Source organism: Microdochium trichocladiopsis (assembly GCF_020744255.1).
Source record: "Microdochium trichocladiopsis strain MPI-CAGE-CH-0230 chromosome Unknown B0I36scaffold_14, whole genome shotgun sequence".
In the NCBI taxonomy this organism is placed as follows: Eukaryota; Fungi; Ascomycota; class Sordariomycetes; order Xylariales; family Microdochiaceae; genus Microdochium; species Microdochium trichocladiopsis.
The window spans coordinates 81,477-108,036 of NW_025763557.1; the positions used below are offsets into that span (position 1 = coordinate 81,477).

Below are 26,560 nucleotides of genomic sequence, written 5' to 3' on the forward strand. Positions count from 1 at the left end.
AAGCCACAGCGATATCCATATAAGGTAACCATCAACTCGGCATTTAGCCCGGCAGCCTGACAAGAGATCCGCACCCATTTCAAATCACACGAAAAAAGCACCACCGATCCCCAAGCTATGACGCAAGCGCGCAACGCTGCTTGCAGCGCTACCCGAGCCTCGCCCGAAAAGCCAGCCACACCAGCCGCTCGTCTGGCGTCTGCAATGAAGCCAATCCAATCAACGTGCGCACTAGCGAGTCAACAAACGAGCAAACGCGATCAAACAAGCGTGGATGAAGCTGGTGCTCCTAAGACGCGGCGTGGATTGCAGAAAGATCTTAAGTTTATACAGTCCTGGAACGCGCTTGAGGTCCTGGCGGATGTCGCGCGTCGCTACGGCGGCGAGCAACAGCTAGATCCAGCTCTTGAGCAACCACGACTGCAACTACTCAAGGACGCCTGCGCGACGGGCGATCTTTTCTATGTCGTGCTTCATCAGGTCTTTTGCACTTGGACCGCGAAGCCACTCGAAATTCGAGGGCTGTTTCAAAATGATGATCACTTGTTCTCATTGGCAGAGCATGGACTGCGAACGCTGAGTGCGATCCTCAAAGACAACTCAAATATGCGACCAGATCTGCTACACTGTTTTGCCAACTTTCCGGCACCTTTTTCGAACATGCGGCGCTTTCCACCGTACTCTGACTCGCTGAACGCCGTGGTGAAGTTCCTCTTTTCTATGGCCACTTCATGGACCGAGTTGATGAAGAAGCATGCGGCATACGGTTTCCCACTACTGATGGATGAGTTGCTAAGACTGCTGCATATGCACTCAGAGGTCTTGCAACTCATCGTCTTCCGTGCATCCAGGAGGACAGCAGGTGTTCCGGACGGGCCTGTCGGCACGCAGATGGAGTCTCTATTCAAGGAGGATCAGGACTTTCATCGGTCCGCGGATGGTTCTTTTATGCCAAAGGCACAGGATCCTGCCTATCCGAATTACAAAGGCAATCTTGTTCAGCGATACAAGGAGTAGGCCCACACCGCCCGAACACTTTATCGAGCCATGCCTCCATATAATCAACATCAGCAACAACGATATGTTCAACAATCGACCTCGCCAACAGCTGTGCCAAACAATGCTCAGAGCTTTGTCGGAAATCTCCCCTCTCCAGCGGCACCAAACCAACAGTGGACGGCCCTGCCAAGCCAAACGATGTCCGCGATCATTGAACCTCTTCACAACAATCCTCCCAGCGTTTCCCAAAGAGTCGCCGCTCGGCCCCAGGAGTCAGCAACCTCGATGAGTGTTGCAAGTCATCAATTTTCTACGACCTCGCAAGCACCATCGCAGCAAGCTTTGCGTGCTGAGGCGCCGTTCTCAGCCTGGCACGGTCAACCACAAAGACTTCATTTTTCCGTGTCACAGACACATGCGCGGCCGAATGCGCATGTCTCGGGACCATCGAGAAGTCAGCAGGCTAGTTTTGGGGCTTCTTCCGGTGCGCATTGGTCCAGTGGCTCGTCTGTTTCAGCTCACTCGCCTGTATTCCCGGTCACTGGGGCGAGTAGGCAATATCCATCCGGATTCCCCGTAGTGCAGGCTTCGATGGCTATTAGTACGATTCACAGAGGGCATGCTGTTCAGCCTCTACAACCCTTTGTGACACAGCCAATACCGACGAAACCAATCTCGACCGGCCTCTTGTTCCCAGGCCGCGATGACCGAATTGCCACCAACGAATATCCGGGTGATCCGCAGAGTAACCACTGCATCATGCAATCCCTTCATCATGCCCACATTCGTAGTCCAAAGCGCCTTCCTATACGACCAGAAGCACTGAACGAGCGGTATTACCAGTCAGTCAGGAGACTCGTGTTAGGTCCTACCTCAATTGCCCCTAAAGCCGTGGTCCACAAATTCAGCTTCCGCTTGAGTCCTAAAGATCGTGATCGTTTGACACCTGTCGAAACTGATCCCGATGAACTACTACCTATTCAGAGAGACACCAACGGAACCTTACGCGTCCGGATCCGCTGCTGCTATCTGCTCGACCACCAGCAGCACAGTATCACTGACGGCGACTGGGTCACGAAAGACGTTGTCTGGCCTGAACACATTTTTCTAGAAGTCAATCAATCTGTCTTGACCTTGCGGCGAAAGGCGCACCATTCCAAAGACTTGCCGGTTGAGGTTCCAGCAAAAGCGCTCTTGGAGGAGAATCACCTTCATGTCTGGATTCCGGAAACTGCTGCTCGCGCCAAGGAGGCACCGAAGAACAGCCACCCATATATCGCGGTAGAGCTCGTTGAGACGCTCAGTCACTCCGCCATCTTGAGTCTGGTCAAAATTCATAGCATTCAGCAATCCTCGCAGACTCTGGAAGTCATCAGGCGACGTTTAGCGAGCACTACAGCCAGTAATGATGATGACATTGCAATGGTTAGTCACGAACTGTCCATTGACTTGGCAGATCCATTCACCTCCGGAATCTTCAAGATTCCGGTGCGAGGCAGGGATTGCACACATCTTGAGTGCTTCGATCTGGAGACGTGGTTGAATTCCCGGTTAGGCAAAAAGAAGACCTGCACGTGCGGCAAAGGGAGCTCATCGTGTCAGAGTTGCCCCAACGAGCCTTCCTTCGTGGACAAATGGAAGTGCCCGCTGTGCTCGGGTGATGCTCGGCCATACAGCTTGCGCATCGACGAATGGCTGGCTGGGGTTCGCGACAAACTTGAGGAAGACGGTGCATTACGCATCAAGTCCATCGTTGTGTCAGCAGACGGGACCTGGAAGATCAAAAAGGCGGTCGAGGCAGATGAAGGCAGGCGCGACGACGAGACTTCACTGCCTAGAGCAGCGATGAAATGTGGTGGTAGTCAGTTTATCGCGGTGGGAGTGAGGGAGACGTCCAAAAGTGTCATTGAGCTTGACAGCGACTAAAGTAGGAAACGCAGAGGAGACCCCAATAGCTCGCTAGCTGTGTCGTATATGCATTTCCGGAGTTCAGCTTTAAAGCATTAAGTCTGGATGATGATCAGCGGTCATAGATCTGGCGATAAGCTGCTCTTGGCAAGAAAAGATCTCTGCAACAGTATCCCATATTCTAGGCCGCGTGCAAGGTTCAAGGTTCAGCACAGCCTGCTACATTTTATGTGTCGTTGAGCTCTTCCCCGCCACGTTAGGATAGTGTCTCCTGAGGTCAGCAGGTGGTTTATGACTTAGCGAAGTAAGTCAATATAACGAAGCCGCTTGTGATATCCTTTTCTGCTCTTTCATGATGCCTATCAAGAGCTTCTCGTATCCTCTGTCCTCCATAAAAAGCCCAAACCTACCATGATAGGGTGCACAAATTGCCTTCACTGCGACATTAGCTGAAAGCTGACAAGGACAATGCCATAGCCAGACAGGACCTTGCGGATGCAGTAAGGTGTCTTGGGCGATAAGAAGTAGTGAAACTCGCAGGGCATCAGGTTGACCCGGTCTCAAGCCTTCCCATGAAGCGTAATGTATGAAGAAGCACCGCCCCTGTGAAATTGGCGCTCAAAATTTGCCTTGTGGACGCGGCGAAACTGATGCAGGCGCCAGTGCTCGGTGACCTAGACCTTGAGGTATGTAGCGTGATTGGGAATGCTATCGTCGACCGAATGAGCCCGGCCGCGAATTGTGAATCCGACAGGAGCTCATATTTATTGTCGTTCTCGATGCGCTTGCCCGGCTCGTGACGGGGCTTGAAAAAGCGGCCCTGCCCCTCACCCGAGGTTGATGAGACCCAAGACTCGCGCGACCGTCTTACAGAAGCAACTGTACGAGACATCGTCCATCCCAGGGGTCGGGACCTGTGAAGGTCGGACGCCGGTCGTGTGAGCAGGTGGCTGGGAGTCGCAGCCCTTGGCCGCGTAGGCGCAGCGCTTGTCCAGATAGAAAGTCCCACGCCGTCCTGGGGAAGCGGTCAAAGAAGCACTACTACTATTCAGGTTCATGTTCTTCCAGCTGGGCTTGCCGAGGCGCTGGTGGCGGTGCCGACCGCAAGTCACAATCGCCACCGCCTCAAGGATATACTGGTGAGAGAGTTCGTTGACGATAGTATGAACAGTAGAAGCATCCTAGGCGGATAGCGAGCCGGAAGACGGGCATGAATTCGCTGATCGGCATTGGACGGCAAACTCCGGATCCTCCCAGTAGATCGGGCTTCTTGGGCTCTGCGAACGAGACTTGCCGGCAACAGATCTCTCATATCTTAAGGCCACTGAGCTCTGTTCGAGGCCGCAATCAGGGGCGTATAAAGGCGGCATTAACGACAGGCAGAACTTCACCAAGCGCAGGGCTGGACATTGATGGGCTTCCCCATAGCTTGCTGTAGATGGGCTGTGATGCTCTTGAAGTGCTGGAGGTCGGTCTGTATAGCCCACAGACTGACTTGAAGGCTCCTGGTATGGTTCACAGCGCGTCTTACCTGCATACTCTATTCCTCTCTAGTTGGGTCACATGCTGGCTCATCCTCCGTCCTGCACTGTCACCTCAATTGAGATACGTTCCCTTGGCGGGGGCCTGGGCGTCTCGAGCAATGTAGGTAGCTAACTCATTAGAGTGCAGGGTCCGAAGGGACATCCCGTCTCGCAAGGTTCGAAACTGATTGACCCGCTATTTTCTGCTCCCTAGATGGAATACTATGTCACTTATGTTCTTAATTTGTAGAATCCCACCGAGAGATTTACGGGGACAGAGCTTTTTTAGCGTGTCAAGTACATGGCCTTCCTCTGATTGTAGTCGCGACCATGTGGTCGGACTATGGCTGCAAGTACAGGTCCTCAAAGCAATTCGAGACACAACTGCCAGATATCAACTATGGACTATTAGGATATATCCATGCGCTTAGGACAGGAAATCATAGAACTAAGGTGGCACAGTATCGCCGAAGATCCCTCCTTCCCTTCTTATCAATACACAGGGCTGCATAGTGTAGCCACATAGTTGCTTGATCCGTCTTCTATACCTCAGAGGTCCTGATAAGAAACGTGGAAGCTCTTGCCTATTGCTTGTATCATGCAGCTTACGCACAAAACTTCGCTCTGGTGATAGGGAAGAGGTCCCGAAAATCCCGACGCTCATACAAGCTCTTAAATCGCACCGAGCATAAAATCTCTCTTTGTGTCGGTGGAACGACCTACAGAGCCGTCCAAAAGCGAGGCCTCCTCAGTGTCAATGCATCACTGGATTACAGTTGAATCTCAAACGGCACCTTAGGCACACACGCATAAATCGGTTGACGAGTTGGTCATGGCAACAACGACCATTGTCCGTTCCCAGCCACCACCAACACGACCTCCTGGCCAGCTACATATAGCCTATAAACCGATTATCGTCGCCGACAATTCTCAAACATGGAGAGCCACAACAGTCAAAGACAGGCATGCGAGCCGCAGCTATAGCGTGTCTCAGTCCACGGAGATCGCAAGGTTCTCAAGCCGAACATCTGAGCACCCGTGGCCGCCATATCAGCACGCACCTGGTACTTCACCTCTTGAACGTCTGCCTACCGAGATCTTGCGTAAGTTGCAGTGATCCCCGTTTGTTACACGCTGCGGCCTATTACTAATACGCTATGCAGAAGGAATCATAGATATGGTGGCTATGAAAGAGCCGGCTCTCGGGGGCGGATCTCAACAATACAGCATACAGTCGCTTCTCAATACTTCGAGGATCCTGTACTCTGTCGCTGTCCGCGCCCGTTACGAGCACGTTGCCATCCACGACTCAAAGGTCTTCCGCAAGCTACTCTTCGCCTTGCGCGGTAATCCGGGATTCGGTACTCTCGTCCGTCGCATAGACTTCAGCCCATTCAACCCCATAGTGCTCTTTTCCTCGGCCAAAGAGCGCTTGAGCGCAGATAACCCGACGCCGAAAACACTGATTCAGTGCTTGAACTTAGCACCCAGACTGCGCGAGTTCGTGGCTCAAGAGCACATAGATGATGAGATAGACGTCATGGTGCTAACGAAGCTCTTTTGCCACCGTCCTCATCTCACTGCGGCAGACTTTTGCGGCTGTTCCTCCCTACGCTTCCGCACTGCGATGACGACATTTACTAAGAGCATAACCGACAAGAATATAACTTTTTCTGTTTCGCGCTTGTCACTGCACCGTTGCGACAATCTGCCTCCTGTAGTGTTTGATCAGCTCCTGCATCGGATGAACGCCCTTACCCATCTCGATCTTGCCGGCACGAAAGTCTCTGCTCAGGCCCTGCAGTCGATACCGCACTCGGCGCGAATTACGCATCTGAATCTGTCCAGGTGCAATGGTTTGACAGCCAGCGCTATCCTCGAGTTTTTGCAGAGCCATCCCAGCGTAAAAGATAGCCTAGTCGTCCTGAACCTTGCCGTCGACTTCCGTACTCGATGCGGGTTCAGGGAGAATGACGTCTCACAGCTATTGATAAGCTTGCCCCGGAGCTTGCGATCGTTGAATCTGAAAGGCAGCGAAATGGGCTTAGCACATATTCCGCTTCTCCGGGGGCTTATGATGCATCTTCATGAACTTGCGCTGGGACGAGGCTTGACAGTCGCTGATTTGGAGAGGCTATTCGTGGCTGATTCTCGGTTGTTTGACCAGGATGAAGATGCTCAGTGTTGTGCAACACCACCAGCCGCTATCTTGTCACACACATTGAGGTATCTTGATCTTTCCGATTATGTGGGTCAAGAGCTCGACCTGGGTGCTCTGTTCTCCTCCGAATGCAGTATCATGCAAAGCCGTTCGGCTCCCCTTTCCGTAGTCGAGGTTGCGGGCGAGTTTTTCAGGGGGCTTTCCAGGTCGCCCATCCCCATCAGAGTCGGCTGGACCGTAGTCGAATCCGGCTGCCGAACTTGGATCCAACGGCAATAAGGCGATATCCTCCAAGGCTCTAAGGACTTCAGCTGGAAGACGGGGACAGGCAACTGGGGTATGCGCAAGATTCCCGTCGTTGTCGGAGAAGTCTGTGCTATGTACCGTAATTATACTTTCATGCGTAGCGTGTGAAAATGGAAAACATCGAGGCTGTATGGCATAGAAATCTATGGTGGGCGGCTAAAGCGAGCCTGCTGCCGAGAATGTTCCTCATTAGTGTCCGGGAACTAACCTGTGGTACGCACGAACTGTTCGCACGTCGATATCAATGGGAACTAATTAAGTAGTATGCGTACTAGCAGGAACCCCTAAGGGCTGTCTTGTGACATCGATTTGTCTCCCCAATTCCGCATATTGCAGAATAACGCGATGAAATGGGCCACACCCGGATTTCGAGGAGTGAACACCCGCAATATTTTCCGGTCGGGGTCTCCATAGCTCTGCAGGTCGCCGATCACCGCGTTAAGCTCCGCAGCAGTGGCGTCGTGATCAAGGTGGCGGTCGCAACCGCAGGCCCTGTTCCATCCCCGCTCTTGGACAAATGGCGTTGTCGCCCTGGCTCGGGTCGCCCATGTTTCTGGCGCACTGGAATAGCCTCTGATGCACTGGCCTGTGGTCATTCGCTTGAGCTCTGGTAGGCGTTGGAACCATTGCATTTGTGGCAGCAAGAAGGAGAGAGCGCTTATAAAGTATCATATTTGAATTATGTTGCTCTCTGTTCGATGTGACTGTCATAAAATGGACCGGTAAGATTTTGGTTGGAATCACACAATCTCGTCAGGATTGGAAAAAGACTAACCGACTCCCTCCTGCCATTGAAAAAGGAAAGCCGCTCCTTCCTAAGTACACTATCGAACTAGCATAATGCGATGTGATTTTGCAATCCGCAACAGTGACAAGCGAACGCGGGAAACTTTATTCTTTGGCCATTGTAAGCCTGTAGAGAATAGGTAACGCCATGTCTGGAGAACTACGAGCGTTTAGACCAGAAGATAAGGAGCCTCGTATAATTGTAACAATTCCTTACAAACAAACTTGAACATCAGCAACGCTTTACTTTTAGTAGCGCGTGCACCAACTCGGACCGACCTCGCGCAGGCTTTGTCAGAGAGGGCTCGATTGCTTAGCGCGGTAACTACATTCAGTTTGTTGTTCAGTAATATGTAGTACACAAAGTAGGATGGCTTCGCACAATAAACATCGGTTATCGGATTAGAAGACTGCCTTCTTCCACGAAGGCCGTTCTTAGTCAGATAAAATAAGCGCACGTATACGTCTGGTTGCGAGGTACTCTCTCAGGCTCAAACTCACGTTTGGAACACCGCACTACTATTCATCTTCTACGTCTTAACAACAACCCGCCGGCATAACAAGATTGAAAATGCCAGCGCCGACTATTATGGGGGCTCTCGGGCCTTTTCAACTCCCGTTCGTCGTGCAAGCTCATGCCATGCTCATGATACTCATGGGGGCTAGATCCCTTCTTACATCACCCCAACGACCACAAAAACTTCCAAGCCTAAAGATGGAGTCAGATAAAACAGATCACGATCGTCTCCATGAGGTCAATCTAGTCCCCAGTGATGTGTCGCGAGACATCGGCGACTCCGGCATGGAAGGAATTCTCTCCTGTGCGCTTGGACTGGCCTATTTCATGACTTCATACATGCCGCCAGAGCACAATCAATTTTTACATGCTAATGTCCCCCTGCGAATATTTCTTGCTCTATTAGCAGGAGCGAGACTCTTGTATATGCGAAACCCAAGGAGCGAAGCTGGCAGAACTTTGCTACTCGTGCTCGTCTATGATGGCATCGGGGGTCTAGCCGTAGGAATGAGTATTGGGAACTTCACCGGTCGTATTTAACGATGAGGGACATGTCCTGACTACTGCTCGACTACACGGAGCGGTTGATCTGGTGGCATCCATGGCAAACCAGTGGAGAAAAGTACAATTATCTCCTCCATATGCATGGAGAACACATAACAACACGAATGGCTTGATGAAGAGAGCCCGCAGACTGCAGGACATGTTTGTAGATCGAGGTACATAACGAAGTGGCAAGTATGTTTGCTTCCGTGTGCTTGGCCATGGAGTTAAGTAGGGGCTATATATAGGTCTCACTTGGGACAACATATGGTCCTTTTAATGTTGTTATAACTGGCGAGTTTCTGCAAGGAGACTGGGCGGCCTAGAGAACTTCGCCATTCGATTTCAACATAAACAATAACAAAGACAGGGCCAAAAACCCTGCTCCCACCATGCACCAGCCAACGGATGCTTGTCATCTGGCATTGACACCTTCGTCCGATTGTGCCGAGGTCAATGAGAGGCGGATTGCGCTGTTTCAGGCAGTTCAAGGGGATCACGATGCTTGGGTTCGCGCTCTGGTTAACGACGGCGCAGACGTCGACGCTCGAAGTGCGGCAGAATTGTCTTTTGAGAACTGGCTGTTATTGTTAGGGACCCTGACGCAGCAAAAGCCACTACCGAAGATTCAACGTCTCAAGGTCAGCTCTGGTGGGGAGAGACACCACTATTTTGGGCAGCTCTGAGCGGCAACGCGATCATTGTTGAAATACTTCTCCGGGCGGGAGCAAGCATTGATGCTCGGGGCCGCGGATTTTGCACCCCTCTCCTGTGGGCGACCATCTGCGGGCATCTGCCTGCCGTCGATCTTCTACTCAAGCATGGCGCAGATGTTAACGTTCAAGATGCGGAGGTCGCACTCCACTGCACTGGTCGTCTAAGAAAGGGCATACAGGAATTGTCCAAAGATTGCTTGAATTCGAAGCAAAAGTCGACGTCAAAGACGCACAAGCTCAGACTCCATTGATTTGCGCAGCCAAGAACGGTCACGAATCAATAATGGAAGTCTTGATCGCTAAGAATGCTGCGCTGGAGGCACGGGATACATATGGACGAACCCCGCTTCTATGGGCCGCTTCTATCGGAAGCTTGAATGCAGTCCACACGCTTCTCCAAAGAGGGTGCAATGTAAATACGTCCGATATACTGCATTGGACTCCTCTCGGATTGTCAATAGCGCCTAAATACGATATGGGGAAGATGATCGATCTGTCATCCGAGTCCGAAGAGGTCATTCGCCGCCTCATCCGGTGGAGGGCGAATGTGAACTGCACCAACATACACGACGAGACCCCATTGCTTTTGGCTGCTCGGCGCGGACGTTGCGAAATAGTGGTCATGCTGCTCCGAGCCAGAGCAGATCCTAATATTACAGACCTCGAAGGATCGACACCTCTCATGGCCTCAGCCGCGATCGGCAGAGTAGATATCGCGAGAAATCTCCTAGAATCAGGTGCACTCGTTACAGTTGAGGACCGGCAATGTCGCTCCGCTCTAACGATTGCCTCCGATAACGGAGATCTGGCCATGACGGAGCTTTTACTAGATCATGGTCCTAGCGTTGACACGAAATTCATGTCAGGCCGAACGCGTTTACACTGGGCAGCCATGAACTCTGACTGCGTGATAGCAGGGGCGCTGTGCGCCAGAAAGGCTGACCTTGACGCCGTTGAGGATCACACGCTGTACACTCCATTGTTCTATGCGGTCAGGGAGGGTACCATTCATATAGTTCAGGTTTTGCTGGCGCATGGCGCCAGCCTCGAAGCCAGAGATCGAGATGGCAGGACTGTACTCTTTGACGCAGTGGGCCGAGGCCATCAGACAATCACAGAGTTGCTACTGGAGCACGGCGCTGATGTGATGGCAGTGGATGGAGATCAGGAGACAGCCCTGCACCGAGCTATCAAGCACGGGAATAAAGCACTGGCTGACTCACTGGTATCGCGCGGCGCTACGTTAGACCGCCTATAAGTTGATCATAGTAGCGCGCCACTTTCACAGACGACCGAGGAATATGTTGTCGCTATCATCTGCGTAGACCTGAAAGAAGATATGGGATTGAGCCGTGCCAGACACTGCTTGCAGATATAATGTAAAAACGAATGACTTGGAAGGTCAAGGTTGAGGGGGCCCTCAGAGCTCTGGTTGGAGCTGGAAATACCTCAACCGGATCAGACTCTGTTGTGTTATGCTATGGCCGTAGGTAAGTACGCCAAGCAGGTCCCGTAGCCCTGACGCCATTTGTGCTTGAAAAGTCGTGTCTGATTATCGGGAGATCTCGGAACATAAAAGATATCCCGAGTTTACGTCACCAGTGAGATAGCCTGTAGGTGCGTCCCTGGTATAACTACTCCCTCAGCCCTGCCCCCACGAGGTGTCTTTTCCCTTTCCTGTCATTAAATATGGGCGAAGACTGGATAAGACTTTTCTGCGGGTTTTTAAGCCTCTGTTTCGTACCATTGTATGGGTACTTTGCATACTTTATCTACGAGGAGCTTATGCCTTTCCATGTGTCTAGATCGCTGCCCCAAAGTCATCATGCGGCTCTTGTGTCTTTCGTGTGCTTCATCTACGCGTCCATGTACGGAGCACTAGTCGCGCTGCATACCTCAGCTCCAGGTTTCACAGAATACAAGTGCGTGCCAAAAGATATCCGAAACTTCGCCCTTTTACTCCTGTCACTCTTGTTCACGATCACTGGCGTATGCGCTTCGGCTCAGGGAATGGTATGGCTTACTTACATCACAATCAATCCTCTCGACGATGAGAATATGCATTCTATTTATTGGCAATGCCTTGGCTCAGTTACCTCCCTGATGGTGGGGGCCATCTTGAATGCTACCCTGTTTGGGTGCAGCAAAGGGCGCGAAAAGTGTTTCACTCTTGGACAGGAGCAAGTCCTTGTCCTTGCGCTCCGTTATTCCATCCTGTACTTGACGTAATACATCAGGTCAGGGCAAAATTCAACTTTCAGTGCTAGGTATAAGTGTACGTCCTGAACTTTCGTACGAGTCGGCTGTGCTTACAGAGATCACGCTTCGCAATGAAATCCGACCTTCGCTCCTTCCTCCACGTTCTCCTAATGCTCTCGCTCGGGGCTATCGCACAGAGTGACATGCTTCAGAACCCGGGCCATAGCAGAAAAAGAATTGTTCTTTGGGATCCAAAGAACAGTGAAAATATTGAGCAGTTGCCAAGGCCGGAAGGACGTGCCATGCTCGAGTTCATATGCGTGTATGACATCACGCGCTGATGAATCCGTCTGAACGTCCATGGACCGCTTTTGTGCCTGGTGAGTTCGAAATCGACAGCCCCATTCTGGTTTCTGGCAAAGAGGTAACCAGGACAGAAGTATGAATCTCCGCGGCTGGCGAAAGGCTTTTGCGTGAGCGCTAGCTGGCCTTGATAGCTGCCGAGGTGGTTGACCACATCCCCAACGTCGTGTATGGGGTGCTCGTTTACAGTCAATAGTCTGCCCCGCCTGAACGGTATGACAGCAGAATCTGAGACACAGACGCCTTTTACTGCAGCATTGAAACCAAAAGCCTTCACGATAGGAATAGAGCGGAAAGTCGTGAGGCCGATGCCGAGGACGTGTTTCGGATTGAGTTCGTAAAGATCTTGCACGGTGGCAGAGACCGACATCAGCTGACTTTTGCGCGTCCTCCAGATCTTGCAGTGGACGTCTCGGCCAACATGAGCATTCAGGTGATCCTCGAAGTTGCGGAGGGCGGTCATTTTGCTCCCGTTCATCTCTAGAAGGATATCTCCTGCGCTGACAGAGCTAGCCAGTGGAGAATCTGGCAAGATTGACCAGACTATGATGCAGTGGGAAGCCTCCGTTTCGCGGAAATCCTCGATCGTTTTATGGTCTAATCCGAGCTCGTAATATTCGTGATGTGGAAGCAAGTTACATGCGATCTGCAGTGTTCCGCGAGGTATGGAACGATGCTCTATCGTTGTCTCCAGCGCTTCTTGTACTTGGTGGAGTGGCATGAGCTTGTGGTGGCTGGTCTGGAAAGCAGCACTTACCATTGCGACACCTTCGCCATTGATGTTGAAGGCAAGGCCACCTGAGCTACCTGCACCTGCAGTTGCATGTGCAGAGATATAATCCATATTGATGTCAAGTGGGCCGTCATCATTTTGGGGTGGATTGCAAGCTGTTCGACTCAGGGTCCCCGACGTGACAGTGAAACTACCACGACGAGCGTTGCTGATTCGCCGGATTTCGCAATCTGGAAATGCTCCGGATGGGTTCAGACGTATGGCAGCTGGAAATCGAGCTTTCCAGTGTGAGTCATCCTCGGTGCTCTTTCCAGGCTGAATTCTGAGGAAAGCATAGTCGTGGTCCGGAGCTGCGTATTCGAGTAAGACCGGATACTGTGGCAACGTTGGAGTATATTAGTGTCGATGATCGTCAATGTGAGACTAGAGCAACTCACTTCGATCATATCTTCGAATACGCAAACAGCTTCACACAAGCCGTCGAGCACGATATGATTTGCTGTAAGTAGAAGTGCCTCCTCCTTGTTGTGTACCAGTGTGCCTGTTCCCCAATTGCTGTCGGAAAAGCTGTTAAAATGGCAGCGCGGTTGTCGGGTGTTGATAGTGCAGGTTGCAGCACGGACTTTGGCCGAAGCCTTGCGCCAGAGTTCCTGAAATAGAATGAATAATCAGTTCACGCAACCGAGTGGAGTCTGAAGCTCTCACCTCATATCGGGCTTGTGCGTTCGATGGCGCCGCTAGCATGCTGCCTGCTTCCATGGTGTGAGGTTGTTGTTCGTCGAGGTTCAGCAGCGTTCTTGGGTGTGGAGGATCTGCTGGGCAGCCCCGATCAGCCTTATAATTTGGTCACTGCAAGGCTGTGTGCTTCCTGGGCCGGGCGCAAGCCATGTTTTGAGGGCATGGGCTATGACTCAAGAGCCCTCTAAACACTTGGAGGGCAATATCGTTGATGAGCAGGCTGTCGGCTGAGTGCATGACAGAGCAGGGGTAGCCATCTGGCGGTGTGGCTGATTGAAAGGCATCTCGAGAGCCTGTGAATTTGTCCGCTGTCCCTGCTTAGATACGTGGACCGGGTTATGGCGCGTAACTGCGGTTGACAGCGTATCGTCAGCTGTGCCAAGCCTGGCTGTGAGGCTGCGCTGGCGCCCTGTTTCCCAACAGGTATGAACTGCAACGCTGCCCAATCGCTCCTCGTTCACCTCCAAGGGCACAGGTTTGCTGCAGTGAGGTACTCAACGCAAATGGTTGTTGCGACTCTTTCCTGCTGCGCCAATCAGAGCGTGGCGACTTGCCAAGGCTAAGCAGGGGCAACCGCTTGGTCCCCATCTCGATGATGTTCGCACATGGGGCTTGCAAAGCCTTCCAACCGGGGTGACTGATTGCGAAGTGGTTACCTGTCTTGTCTAGGATGACCACCCAGGCATGATAGGGGAGAAGGTACAGCGCAAAGGGAGGCTCACAAATAGCTCAACATCGGCTGGTCTACAGCCTTGACTAGATCTGCGGCAAGATGTAGTTGCTCGCAGACCATTCTTTCTTCTGCTCTGTCACCCCTGTCAATCCATGATGACGCCCGTGTGCTGTGTGTCAGTAGTTCCTTGCCACAATCTGCTTGGGCAAGTCATTTTGGCCTAGCTTGACTTCGTTGCGCCACTGCGACGTGGCCTTGACCCTCGTTGGCAGGCCCACGCAGATAGCCTCGTGCTGTGCGGGGGTGCTGTCGGAAGCGCACTTCCAGGAAAACTGATTGCTGAACTACATGAGAGGTACCGGGCTATCGAGCATCAGAGTGGATCTTTCTTGCAGCCAATTATTTCGTTGAATCGCTTCTTCCCACGCAGTCCTGCACAAATAGGCCGCATCGTCAACACTTGACTGAGACTGTGGATGATCTATGATCTAGCGGGCTCCCGTTCTGGCACCAGAGAGGACAGTCAGCAGTGTCATGCAGGCAGAGCGAGGAGGCTTTCTCGGCGGGGCAACATGATCCACAATGAACGGATGTCAAGCCCGGCTGTCGCTAGTCTTGCCCGCTCCGCGTCGCTCCGTGGTACATCAGATGCACGTCGTTGCATCAGCCACGGCAGCATGGCTCGTTGAGACCGCAGCTCAAGCTAGGCGGGCTGCATCGACTAAGAAGTCTCGTCCAAACAGCTTCGTTCATTCCGTCGCAGAAGCTTGCAGTGTCTGGAAATGTGCGAGGCCAGCTCTCTCAGATATCAGCTCTCACAGCCAAGGCAGCTGTCCCTTCGCCGCCGTCCGTAGGCAATTTAGTCTTTGACGTTGTCTTCAGCACCAACTGGAAGTGGTGGGTGCTGCAAAAGTTCTTCGCACAGGCCTTAGCCGACATCAAGGCTTTGCAGATTGCCGTTCTAGACTGCTGCGGCGAAAACTAATCTGGGTTCGATGGGGACGGCACCCTGCCACCAGCTGTCGAGCAGCGAGGCCCGGAACCACCAATTGTCATGACAGCACCGGTAGTGAATCAGGTTGGCATGTCGTCTCCCACTGATGATAGTAACAAGCTTCGGAACAGCCACAGCATCAGCAGCGGAGGCGTTGCGGGTACAGCAGCAGTAGGCGTCGTTTCACAAAAAAAAGTTCCAGCAACGACGCGGACATGCTGAGTCCGATCTCTTTCGGCCCGAGGCACAGCGGCATGAAGTTGTGGAACGGCGGTTAACTCAAGGCCAAGCTTCGCTCTGTAGGCACTGCTTACTCGGCGGTTCAATACAGCCTCAAGACATACACCGGTAACAGCCTGGCCTCGTTGTTCCACATGATATCACAGTTGGGTGAGAAATCCGGCTTGCGGCACGTGATCATGATGTTCATTGATCGTCAAGATATTGGTTGAGATGTCTCGATGGGGCAGCCTGGCCTCGAGCCGCAGTGACTTGTGTGCCGGCATACAATCTACCATTGCCCTCAGGAAGGCCGAGCGTGAGCGCGTTTGGTTGATGGGTATCCAAAGTCGCACATGGTGACGCGCCGGCGAACTCTGCTTGCCTGCCCAGTGCTGCTGGGCTTCGTTGGCGATCTGGAGCAAGACCGCTTACTACGTGGCGGCAGAGCACCTGCTTGGCTGGACGACCTCTTCGGACCGGGTGCCCCCACTGCGGCGACGCGCCATTCCTGACATGCTGGCCCCTCCTGCTTGTCCAAGGCGTGCTGGCGGATTGGCCTTGCCCCCGTGATGTCCAGCCCTCGGCGCACGTTGTTGAGGAAATCATCAGCCTCATGGCCGACTTGAATAGTGTGATGGTGATAGCAGCGAGCCGCATTGATCACTCCGCTCTTGGTTGCGTCTCGGAGCCGCTCGCTTTCTTCGGCGCGCTCGCAGTAGTGCCCCGAACCCTTGATCACGAATGAGCGAGACTCCTCGCCCTCTTTATGAGCTCTCCATCATGTTGTAGCTCGGCCAACAATACATCCGCGTACAGGATATCACTCCATCGATAATGAGATCCTCGACTGTGCCGTTCCGATCGGTTTCGACATACCGCCGGCCGTCTCCTGTTGTAAATGTTGACTCAAGTCCGCGTTGTTCCCCGTTCATGCAAAGAAAGCTAAGAATTATGAGCACGAATCGTTCTCATTTCTATCAATCACGAAGAACTGTGGTCCTTCGCGCTGCTTCGTCACCTCCCACCCCCGGCTGCTCAGTGCCTCCGTGGCCCCGAAGTCTTCTTTGTTGTCACTCGCATTGTTCCCGCCATTTCACGTTGTTCGGAATGATATTGCCAGACAGGCGAATGTCTCGCTCCTCACACTATCCCGGCGACACAACATGCATTCAAGATGTGCCAGGCATGAGGTCGGATTGGGCAGACATAGTGCACGTTGTAGTCACGGCAGGTCTGCCATTTCCATTATGTTATAGGAATTCTGAGAAATCACATGAGCTCTACATTCACCCAGGCCTTGAGACTAGCCCATCTTCTATAATTCATCTTGCGTGGTCGACAGACGCTCAATCTGCGCGAATCACTCCTTGAAGTCCTCCTCTGCGATCCGCCGGCCGTCCAACGCCTTGCCCGTGTGAGTTTTGTCAATGGTTTCACACTCGCGTCTCATCTTCATCATGATGACATTGAGCAATCCCACCAGGTTATCATCCAGCACGCGCGCTTCACTGCTGCCGGCCTCGCTGTTGGACGAAGACGAGGGCCGGGCGCGCAGGTATTCCCGGAGGGCCTCAAACTCTGCAAATGTCTTGAAGTACAACTGACCGGCAAATAGATCAAGCTCGAGGATCACATCCGTAGGGACATCCAGCAAGAGGCCCGTGGACGCAGAAGCAGCAGCCGCCTGCGACGTCAACGGCGGCGAAGGGACGGTGTACAAATCAAGCCTGTCGAGGCTGCGGAATCCTTCATTGAGCAATGGTGCATACAGGCGCAGCGTCACGGTGCGGGACTGCTTGATCCCATCCATGAGATGCTGCGCCTCGTACGGGCTGATAATAACCATGTGCTTGAGCTTCCGCTTTTCAGCTCCCTCTGGCGGCTTCAAGCTGGTCAGGATCCACTGCACTGGTCGCTGGTACGAGTCTGACACGTAGCCGACAGTTGGCGGCTTGATTGTGGCCTGAAAGTCGCGCGTGCAGTACAGCAGGACCGGGCGATGGGCCAACTTGGCGAGATACTTGCCGCCCGAAGAGTCCGCGAGGGACTGGTAGACAGGCACGAATGCCTTGCTGTTGGATGGGATGGTGCCGGTCTGGACAAATGCCTGTACCTGTGGATGGATCGAATGATCCCGGGGCTCCGCCTTGTCCGGTCGCTCCAGCTGTCGCTCCTCCTCGATTTCGGGTGCGAGCTCGCGTTCTTGTTCCTCTTGGAGGATTGCAGAGGATGGACCAATTGCGTCGAGGTCCTGGCAGCGCTGGGCGATGAGGCGCTGAGTCTGACTGAGGTCAGCTTGAGCCTTCGGCGGGCGCTGCGAGACTGGTCGATATCGTGTCTCGATGAGCTGCGCCTCATCCTCGAGGAAGTTCTTCGCCAGGTCGTGCGAGAAATCCAGCTGCCCCCCAGCGGCAGCAGTACCTGAACTTCCGACCCGGGCCTGCGCCCACAGCTGGCTGTGAAACTCGTACCGCTTGCCTTGGCTTGCCCAAAGCGCCGTGTTGCGCCGCGCATCATGCCATGTCTCGCAGATGGCCCAAGCCAGGACGTCGGAGACAGAGACTTCCTGCGTGAGGTGGCTGCGGCTCATGAGGCGATTGATCTTGCGGTGGATCTCGTCGGGGACACAGAAGACGACAGACTGGCCTCTTCCCAGCTCGCGCATGCGCATACAAGCTATTTCACGGCGAAGCAACATGTCAGCATGGGGTTTCTTGCAATCGGCCGTGGGAGTTCAATGAACACTCACCCTGAACAAGCCTATCCTTGACCAGATTTGCACCTAGCGTGGCTGCAGCACGATAGTCCTCGGGCAGCTTCAGATCGGTGCCGCGGGTGTGTGCGTCATCGAGAAACACTACGCACAGGCTGAGCTGCGTGCAGTATGGCGACGTATGCAGCGGCTCGACGCGGCCCTTGCGGTCGACCACGCAGATGTTGTCGTTCTTGTCGACAAAGACAGCCGCCTCTGTGCCGCTGTCGTGAGCCAGCAGGTGCAGCCACTTCTTGGCAACGCCCAGATTGTCCAACTCAATGATCTGTGCTCCGACATCGAGAATCACGCGCACAGGTGGTGTCATCGCAACGACCATGTCGAGAAGTTGCTCTGCGTTGGTACTGGGCGTGGACTGGGCGGCCCCAGCTGCTGAGTGCAGAAAAGGCATCAGCTTCACAGCCGTCTCGGGCTGGAGCAGGTGCTGCAGGACAAGAGCATTGGTGTGAGCCTGCGCCGGAAGGGCCGTCTGCGTGACACTCAGCGGAAGCACAATCTGCGCATCGTCAGTGCCGCTGAAGCCAGTGGTCGGATGAATCTTCTGCTCGCCGATGTCCCAACCAGAGGCCGATAGCCGGTGCGGGAACTCTTTCATCTCCTTGGTGAAGACGACGTGGGCGAGGAAGTAGTCGACCGCAGCCTTGGAGTGCCGGAAGCACGGGAAGAGCTTGTTGACACAAAGGTCCCGGTCCTCCAGGTTCACGCCGCCAAGATGTAGCAGAGCATTGGGCAGCCCATTTGCGTCCTTGATCCAGGTTGCGTACTCGTCAGCGCGCTGGTCGGAGCGGTCGAGGTGGCATAGAGCGTTGCTGAGCTGGTCGTCGTTCAAGCCTTGGTAGTAGTAGCTCAACGACGTCAAGACAATCACAACGTCGGGGTGGCTGAATTCGGACCGGGCAGAAGGGTGGTCCTTCGCGCGATATGGCACGGCCAGTCTGGTCGGCGGCGATCTGGTAGTGTCTAGGCCATAGTCGACCCTCCAGCGCTTGTGCCGAATGCGAAAGCAAGAATGCCGTTCGCAATTAGGCCGCGGAGCAGGAGCAGGGTATTCTTGGTAGTCTCTGCCCAGAACCCTGTGGGAGAATCCTGCTCCACACGAGCAATGATGTCCGCAGATGCCTTACAGTTTCTGATGTACTCGCGGATAGGGCCGCGGAGACTTGGAGTGGCCTGGGCAATGGGGAAACCCTTGACGCCGTATTGGCACACCTGATCTGCAAGCATGTCGAGCAGCTTGTCTGTAGCTTTCGGCTCGATCAACCGCGCGCGGGGAAAGCAGCCTTCAGATCCCGGCCGGATCTCCACGCCATGAGGGAAGTCGTGTTGGATCTTGGGCAGGCATTTGCGGACCAAGTCAAGCAACTCCTGAATGCAGGCCCAGCGCTCGGGGCTGTGGTCGATGGGCTGCTGCAGACCGAGTGAGTAGACAAGCTCAAACTTGGGGCTAAAGTTCTCATCACTCTCGTCGGCCACGTCGCGACTGTGACTGCGCATATATTCGTGCAATTGCAAGAGACGATCAGCAGTGTCGTTCTTCTGACTGATCTTGTGCTCGATGCCCATGAGTTGGAAGGACAAGATGTGCTCAGGCTGCACAAGAAGTACGCCACCCTCGACACGGCAGCGAGTCAAGAGTTTGTCGATGGCGGCAATCTCTGCCTCGCCAACCTTGATCGCTCTTGAGAATGGGAGGTGAAAGACCTGGCGATTGACGAGGCCGCCGAGTTTTGAGATGGGCATGTGAACCATCTGTTTGCTCTGAGGCTTGGCCACGATCACACGCATCAGCTTGTTGCCGTCTGCGAGCGAGGTAACAAGCATTGGCACGATGACGCACGACTTGCCCTCGCCCATGTTGAGCTGCATGACGGCGTTCTTGCCGTGGGCAGGGCTCTGCATGTGAGTGGCGATATCAACCTGGACATCGCGGATGAGAAGCGCGCCCTCAATCTCAAGAAGCAGCCACTCAGGGTGTCTGGCTGGATCCCAATTGGTGTGGCCGTCGTTCTGGAGCTCTTTCATCAACGCAGTTCCTCGAGCGTCGACAAGTCTCTGCGCTCGTTGAAGTCTTGTCAAGGCCACTGCATACTCTATGAGAACCCTCTTCCAGTCATCGCCCAAGCGAACCCAGTTGCTGCGGTTGAGCTGCTCCAGAAGGAGCATCGGGGAGATCCGGGGCAGCTGGTAGATATCTGCCACATCGCTAGTCATGAGATTGCGTATGTTCTCATGAATCAACTCGACATGGTCCTGACATGATGCCAAGTAGCACGCTAGGTTGTGTCTCAACTGTGAATGGTCAACAACGAGCATTTTGGAAGCGAACTGCCCCCTTTTAAGCGCGGCGCGACTAGCATCCATACTGGCTACGTAGTTGTTCTCGTATGTTGACTTGGCCATTGTCTTCAAAGACCTGGCCAGCTCCTTGACGCGTGAATGCGCATAAGCCTCAACGCCATCATTGACGCTGGATGATGAGCTCAGCATCTGAGGCAAGCTGGCGGGTGCTGACGCAGATTCCGATGGAGCAGCTTGGTCGAACAGGTCTGCGACAGATATATACCCTCGGCTGACACCAGGAACAGCTGGCAGGAGTACCAGCGGTCGGTGAATCGGCTGGACGATAGTACACTTGTCGCGAGACACCATGGCGCAGGTATGCTGGAGATACTTGAAGAATTGCAGGTTCTCGAACCACGCGCGGAACATGGCAAGAACCTGGGACGTGATGCCCTTCTTCATGCAGAAATACTTCGTCGCCTCGTCGCGGACAGGGCCGGTAGGCCCCACCGGCACGGCACACGGCCACTGCTGACCGAAGTGCGCGACGAGAACCTGCGCGGCTGTCTCGGCGCGGCTGTGCCACGATGTGCGACCGCGATTGCGAAACGCCTGGAGCGACTCTTTCTTCTCGCGCGTCTCGATGATGTCGGTGCTCGGATCAAAGTCTCGTTTATGCTGGCGCACGATATTGAGAATCAGATCGCGCTGAAACCCGTGGCCGCGATTCAGGGCGAACTGTGTGGCCGAAGAAGGAAGGTCGACCTGGCTCATCTTACCCGAAGATGTGAAGAATGTGGTCAGGACGTGCAAGATGTCCTTATCCACGTGCTCGGCACATGCGATCGCTGCTAACCAGGTCGTGAGTGTGAGACGCTTCTCCTGGTTGCCGGGCTGGCTGAGCAGGTGGTGAAGCCTGAGCCAGTTTTCCGCAATGAAAACGTGCGTTCCAGTGTCCTGATCCCAAGGCATGAACCACTTCGCATCGTAGGAGAGCTTGTGCATGCCAAAATCTGCCGAGAAGTTGGAGACTGGGCATTTCCCCAAAAAGCTCCAGATGCGCGCTGGCAGATTACTAGCAATGGCCACATGGGAGTCGACCCTACTACACTGTAGCGTCTCGGCAACGACGTATGCCGCTGTTGCAGTGGCCGTGTTTCGTCGGTCCACGTCCCGTGCCTTGTAGACGATGTCGTAATCAGTGCTGTGGTCTTCAGCGCCATAGGTCGAAACACGGGACTGTGACACGCGGATCTTGTGACGCGCTAGGAGCTTGGTATTGGTACCGGAAAAGAGGCTCGATGAATCGGTCTCTGGATGCCCTTCATGGAAAAATTTGTTGTCCATGGTTTGGTTGAGCAGGACCTGTACCTACTCGACGAAGCCGTCGTGCTGAGCCAAGAAACCGGTATCCTGGCCAAATCGCATCGTCTGCATGACGTGCAGGTGTTTGGGGTAGAAAGCCCTACTCGGAGTCAAGCTGGCGATCATTTCCAGTGCTGTGATGGCTTCTTTCGTGATTCCATTGGCTGAGCGTACGGCAGCAGTTCGCAGGATACGCAGGGCCTCCTCTGTACCTGTCCGCGAGGTGAGCTGGTCTGGAAGGCAGAAAGCCGTCAGACAGTGAAGGTGAGACAGGAAGAGCTTGCTCTGCAGGTCGCCACTGTCCACGAGTCGTCCAAGAAGAGTGTCAACGCGATATGCGTAGAGGCCTGTGCTTGAGGTCTTGCTGACCTGCACAGATACGTGGGTTGATGTCTTCTCCGCCCTGGTGGGGCCGTTTGGCACCAGGACGATCCGATGGGCCAGCGAAGATGGATTTTTAAGGACAAGCTTGTTGAACAGGCCGATAAGAGTACCAGCATTTTGATTTTCGTCGATGATCATGCCGCGGAAGTCTCTGCTTGTGACAGCAGTGTCTCCTGTCTCGAGATAGAAGTGAGAACGAAGTCCCGGCAGCTCGATGTCGATCCGCTTGTGGTTGGCTGAGGCCAAGCAGTGGATGCGCGCCTCGTCTGTGAGGGTGCCCAGGATCTCGGCCATGACCTTTGAAGTCCGCGTGCTGAGACTGATGACGGTCACGTTATCCTTGCGCAGCTGCCAACGATCACCAGCAGCACCACGCGAAAGAGTCCATGGGATACATGGTGCAGCCCAGGGGTGGCTGAGCAGGCGCAGGCTCACAGTCTGGGTCGTTTCGTCATAGAAATGGACGTAGTCGTCGACGAAGGCATCCGGAAAACAGCCGCGGAGGAGTCTACTCGGTACGTAGTGGAACGTGTGGTAATCCTTTGTCGCCCGAACGAAGAGCTCAGAGGAAATCAGAGCAAACTGCACATCGTGGCTAGCAAAAGGAACATTTGTGGAGAACGGAAAGCCTGGAACGTTGCCTGGCATGACATCGATGATGGAGCTGCCAAATAGAGTCTTGTAAATCTTGTGGCTCTCGTACTCTGAAGGGAGCCGGTTCAGAGGCAAGCCGTTGACGAGAAGTTCACCCGTGAGCAGGTTGAAGCGTACGATGGGAGAGTTTATCTCGCAAGCCGTGCCAACCAGCCACTCCAGAAACTGACCCGACACGGCTAACCAAGTCTGCTGCGAAGTGTGGCCAGACCAGGAGCTACTGATGGCATCATCCAGGGCACGACTACCGCGTGTGATGAAGCGTGAGAGGATGGGTAAGGCGCGATGACTGATTCGCTGCCATTGCCAGAAAAGAGTATCACTAGAGTTGGAGCTATTCTCGCTATCGATGCCTTCGCGAGCGATCATAGAGCACTGTAGGAACTCAGAAGCAGCAAGTCGGGTCTGGAGGGCTGACGGCAGGTGATCGTCCTCAACGTCGAAGGACAGTGAGCAGATGAGCGCGCATCTTGCCGCGCGGCGCCGAAGGTCATCCCGCGTCTGTGCGGCATCACTCAATCGAGCCTTGTCCCTTAGAGAGACTGCCCAGCCGAGGACTGTGCTGCTCGCAGATGCCAGGAAGTCTAGGTACATGTGAATGATTCCAGTACCTGTTATTAGCCGGAGAGCGCGAGTGGCGATGAGGATAAATGTGCGGAGAGCTTCGGCGGACTGCCACGATTCTGCAAGTCGCGAGGGGGCAATGACCACACCATCTAGAAGCTCTTGCGAGAAGTTGTGGTCGGCGAAGATGGCGTGGGATGCTCGGAGAACGTTGCCGGAATCTGCCGGGCCTACCTGGTTTATGCACTGCGCGTGAAAGATGAACGTAGATGCCTGGTTGAAGTCGACCGACGGTGCCTGAAGCTGGCGAAGAATGTTCTGCCACTGCAGCTTGAAGCCCAATGGCAACACACACAACTCTCTAAACTCAGCCAGCGTCATGTGCTGAGGGCAGTCATGCTGGGCTGCAATGACGGCGTTGGGTGGCGGCCCGCTGGGATCACTGGCGGGGCTGTAGAGGAAGCGTTGCATCGTGGAGTCCTTGGAGGGCAGTTTCAGCATGCACTGTTGTGCGATAATATCCGTCAACGCCACACTACTGGTGAAGACGCCAGTGTGCGGGCTGAATACTCATACCGAAGGGCGTGATTAACGAGGACGTCAGAATCGCTTTTGATCGAGCCGATCTTGATCGTGCTGTAGTGCGACTGAAGAACGGACTTTGCCTGGGAGATTGCTATGATTCTCTGGTCGCTTGGGCCTAAACAGTGGTGCCTTAGCCCAAAATAGTCGAAGAGTGCGTACTGCTGCTGGGCTCGCATGCCCAGCTTGTAGGACAGCGACATACAACCAAGTAGGAGGAATGCAGTGGCATCTCACCAGGCTGGGAACCACTCTGGAGGTGCCAGTTCGAAGACGGCATTCCGTGCCTCCGCGGTGTTCTTTGGGAGCGGCCACTCGTGCACCTCAATCTCCATTGCCTGATACTCCCTCACGACACGGCACTTCCTGCAGCTCCATTGATCGTGCTCGGTAGAGTGGTATTTACCGCGAAACACGTCATAGTAGTCGCAACACATGCCGTTGGCCTCACATTTGAGGTTCTCGTGCTTCTTCTTCTTCATGGCCAGCTCGATCTTCTTCTGCTCGCGAGCCTGTCCGGCTTGGCTGTATATGCGATCGTACAACTCCTGTTGCTGCTGTGATGATTCGAAATACATCACATAGAAATTGTTGCTTTTGCCAAAGCTGTCGAAGATCGAGAGCGTGACTGCTCTCCGGTTTTTCGAACACGGGTTGAGGTACTCCTCGACCCGATTCAGCCTGTCGAGCTGAGACTTGCGCGGGAGGAGTAAACTCTGAAGCAGGTCGCGGATTAAGTTAGGCTGCACGCTCGAATCATGGTACTTGCCGAGCTCAAGACAGATCGTCAGTGCTGACTTGTTGCAAGCAATCCACAACTCGAGGCAGGTCAGGATCATGAGGGAGAATGCTTCGGGATTGCTCTGATACGCTGCGTGTGCAGCTGAGTGGTACTTGTACAGCACGGTCCAGATGCTCCTGCAAGTAGATGAAGTCGAGGTGTTGTGTTCGAGCCACCTGTCGAGCGAATGTTCAACCCAGCTCTCGAGGCCTGCCAGATGGAAGGAACGGTAGTCGTCCACATCAACCTGGACATAGGGCAGCTCATCAGGATCAAGCTCGTGCAGGCTGGATCTGAGTGCAAAGGTGGCCGTCAGCTCTTGCATGTCGAGCTGGGTGATTGTCTTGAGGTATGTTTCGGGATGGAGGCAAAGGCGTCCTTGTGGAAATCGAGGCCTTTAAGAGTGTCATAATTTGGATTGCGAGCGTCGCTCTTACAGATAACCGCCAATCGGTCCTCTAGAAGCTTGTTTGTCTTTCGAATGACGCCGCTCCCATACTCTCGAAGCCAGCTGCTTGCAATGATGCCCAACTTGCGGAAGCGCCGGCTGACCTTCGAGGTCATGACTGAGAGAAGGTCGCTTTCGACATTGTGTTTATATGCTTCCTGAAGCAGTGTGGCCATGAGGTACGCAATGAACTCCTTGTACATGGGGGCTCTAGGACTTTCAGTGCTTGCGTCGAGCTCGGCTTCCAGCCTCGACGTGGTCAAGTGGAGACCAACGCGAAGTAAGAGCCACGTCTGCGACCGAGTCCAAGGGAGGCGGCAGGACGAATACATGATCTCCTCCCGCATACTCTTCTTGATGGCCTGCACCTCGATCGTTGAGCCCAGGGCGTGCAGGATGGAGGAGAGGTACTCTGTGACTATACAAGGGTTGACGGTGTAGCGGACTTCGCCTCGCTCGGATCCGGCTTTTTTGGTCGTCGGCTGTGAAAGCGTGGTGCTCTGGCTGCTCATCCTGCCTATCGCGCTAGCTAAGCTTCCATGACATCGTCTTGCTGAAGCGAGGATGCTGGAACGGCTATGGCCTGGCCAGGGAATCGACGAACAAGCCTGCCTTTGGTGTCCAGGATGGACTCGTTGGAGGGTGTGAGCTCGAACAGCTCGAAGTGGATGTCGGTATCGACTCGGTTGAGAAGCATGCCCGCGTTCTAAGAAGTGACCTGGAGGAGCAAGCATCCACCTGGGAGGAAGAGATAATCAATAAGTGAGCAAGCAGGCAACAACAAATACATGTTTCATACCTGTTGTGCAGAGATCTTGAAGCTTCGCAGCAAGTAACTCAGCCTGTACAGAGATTTGACTGTCGCCGATAGTGTGCAACTCGACAAAGCTGGTGATCGTGTCCGTGGCCACCTTGGTGATGGCCTTGTGATGACCTTGTGAGCGAGCCGCGTAGGTCTGGAGAGCCTCAATCGCAAAGCTCACAAGCCATTGAACACGAGGCTGGGAGGAGTCATGCTTGTGCGGAAGCACCGGCGGCAGAAAGAGGTGGTTGATGGCGTAGAAGACGCTCTTGTGAGTCGTTCCAGCACTTGCGGCCGCCATTCCAAAGTGTCAGCACTGCACGGGGACAGCAAAGTGAAAGAGACAAGTGTCAACAACAAGTTGACAGGGAAAGAGTCAAAATAAGGCGTCTGTAGTGTCTGAAGGGTTGTAATGACAAGCACGAAGAAGGAAGAGAAGTCGATAGAGCGACCGACTGGCTACTAGTGTGGCCCAAGTCAGGTCCGAGACTGGGGGGAAGTGGCTGCGCAGACGTGAACCTCTACACTTCGATGAGTGGCTTTGTT

General features: G+C 53.9%; 7 protein-coding genes across 7 annotated transcripts; 5 read left to right on the forward strand and 2 right to left on the reverse strand.

Annotated features, from left to right (window-relative positions):
- Nucleotides 1-117: 117 nt before the first annotated feature.
- On the forward strand, nucleotides 118-1,017 carry B0I36DRAFT_355858 (uncharacterized protein; the record flags this gene model as incomplete). Its single annotated transcript, XM_046157486.1, has 1 exon — nucleotides 118-1,017. The coding sequence occupies one exon, from the start codon at nucleotides 118-120 to the stop codon at nucleotides 1,015-1,017; it is 900 nt and encodes a 299-aa protein (XP_046004710.1).
- A 741-nt stretch (nucleotides 1,018-1,758) lies between these two features.
- Nucleotides 1,759-2,925, forward strand: B0I36DRAFT_256359 (uncharacterized protein; the record flags this gene model as incomplete). Its single annotated transcript, XM_046150934.1, has 1 exon — nucleotides 1,759-2,925. The coding sequence occupies one exon, from the start codon at nucleotides 1,759-1,761 to the stop codon at nucleotides 2,923-2,925; it is 1,167 nt and encodes a 388-aa protein (XP_046004711.1).
- Nucleotides 2,926-5,262: 2,337 nt separating this feature from the next.
- B0I36DRAFT_378271 (uncharacterized protein) lies at nucleotides 5,263-7,005 on the forward strand (the record flags this gene model as incomplete). Its single annotated transcript, XM_046160652.1, has 3 exons — nucleotides 5,263-5,533; nucleotides 5,594-6,828; nucleotides 6,895-7,005. The coding sequence occupies 3 exons, from the start codon at nucleotides 5,263-5,265 to the stop codon at nucleotides 7,003-7,005; spliced, it is 1,617 nt and encodes a 538-aa protein (XP_046004712.1).
- A 1,471-nt stretch (nucleotides 7,006-8,476) lies between these two features.
- On the forward strand, nucleotides 8,477-8,734 carry B0I36DRAFT_202812 (uncharacterized protein; the record flags this gene model as incomplete). Its single annotated transcript, XM_046148790.1, has 1 exon — nucleotides 8,477-8,734. A coding segment is annotated over one exon (258 nt), but the record flags the coding sequence as incomplete, so codon positions are not given.
- Nucleotides 8,735-9,135: 401 nt separating this feature from the next.
- Nucleotides 9,136-10,717, forward strand: B0I36DRAFT_355861 (ankyrin repeat-containing domain protein; the record flags this gene model as incomplete). Its single annotated transcript, XM_046157487.1, has 2 exons — nucleotides 9,136-9,384; nucleotides 9,626-10,717. 2 exons carry the CDS (start codon nucleotides 9,136-9,138, stop codon nucleotides 10,715-10,717), a joined length of 1,341 nt encoding a protein of 446 aa, XP_046004714.1.
- Nucleotides 10,718-11,757: 1,040 nt separating this feature from the next.
- Nucleotides 11,758-13,536, reverse strand: B0I36DRAFT_398699 (trypsin-like cysteine/serine peptidase domain-containing protein). Its single transcript, XM_046161623.1, has 4 exons — nucleotides 13,460-13,536; nucleotides 13,192-13,404; nucleotides 12,779-13,129; nucleotides 11,758-12,667 (listed from the first exon to the last, which is right to left on the reverse strand). The coding sequence occupies exons 1-4, from the start codon at nucleotides 13,511-13,513 to the stop codon at nucleotides 11,867-11,869; spliced, it is 1,419 nt and encodes a 472-aa protein (XP_046004715.1). The 5' UTR covers nucleotides 13,514-13,536; the 3' UTR covers nucleotides 11,758-11,866.
- A 3,152-nt stretch (nucleotides 13,537-16,688) lies between these two features.
- B0I36DRAFT_398704 (uncharacterized protein) lies at nucleotides 16,689-26,315 on the reverse strand (the record flags this gene model as incomplete). The annotated part of the gene is made up of 7 exons (XM_046161624.1): nucleotides 16,689-18,057; nucleotides 18,131-19,089; nucleotides 19,131-21,805; nucleotides 21,974-23,963; nucleotides 24,221-25,159; nucleotides 25,264-25,630; nucleotides 26,012-26,315. 7 exons carry the CDS (start codon nucleotides 26,313-26,315, stop codon nucleotides 16,742-16,744), a joined length of 8,550 nt encoding a protein of 2,849 aa, XP_046004716.1. The 3' UTR covers nucleotides 16,689-16,741.
- Between the last annotated feature and the right edge of the window lie 245 nt (nucleotides 26,316-26,560).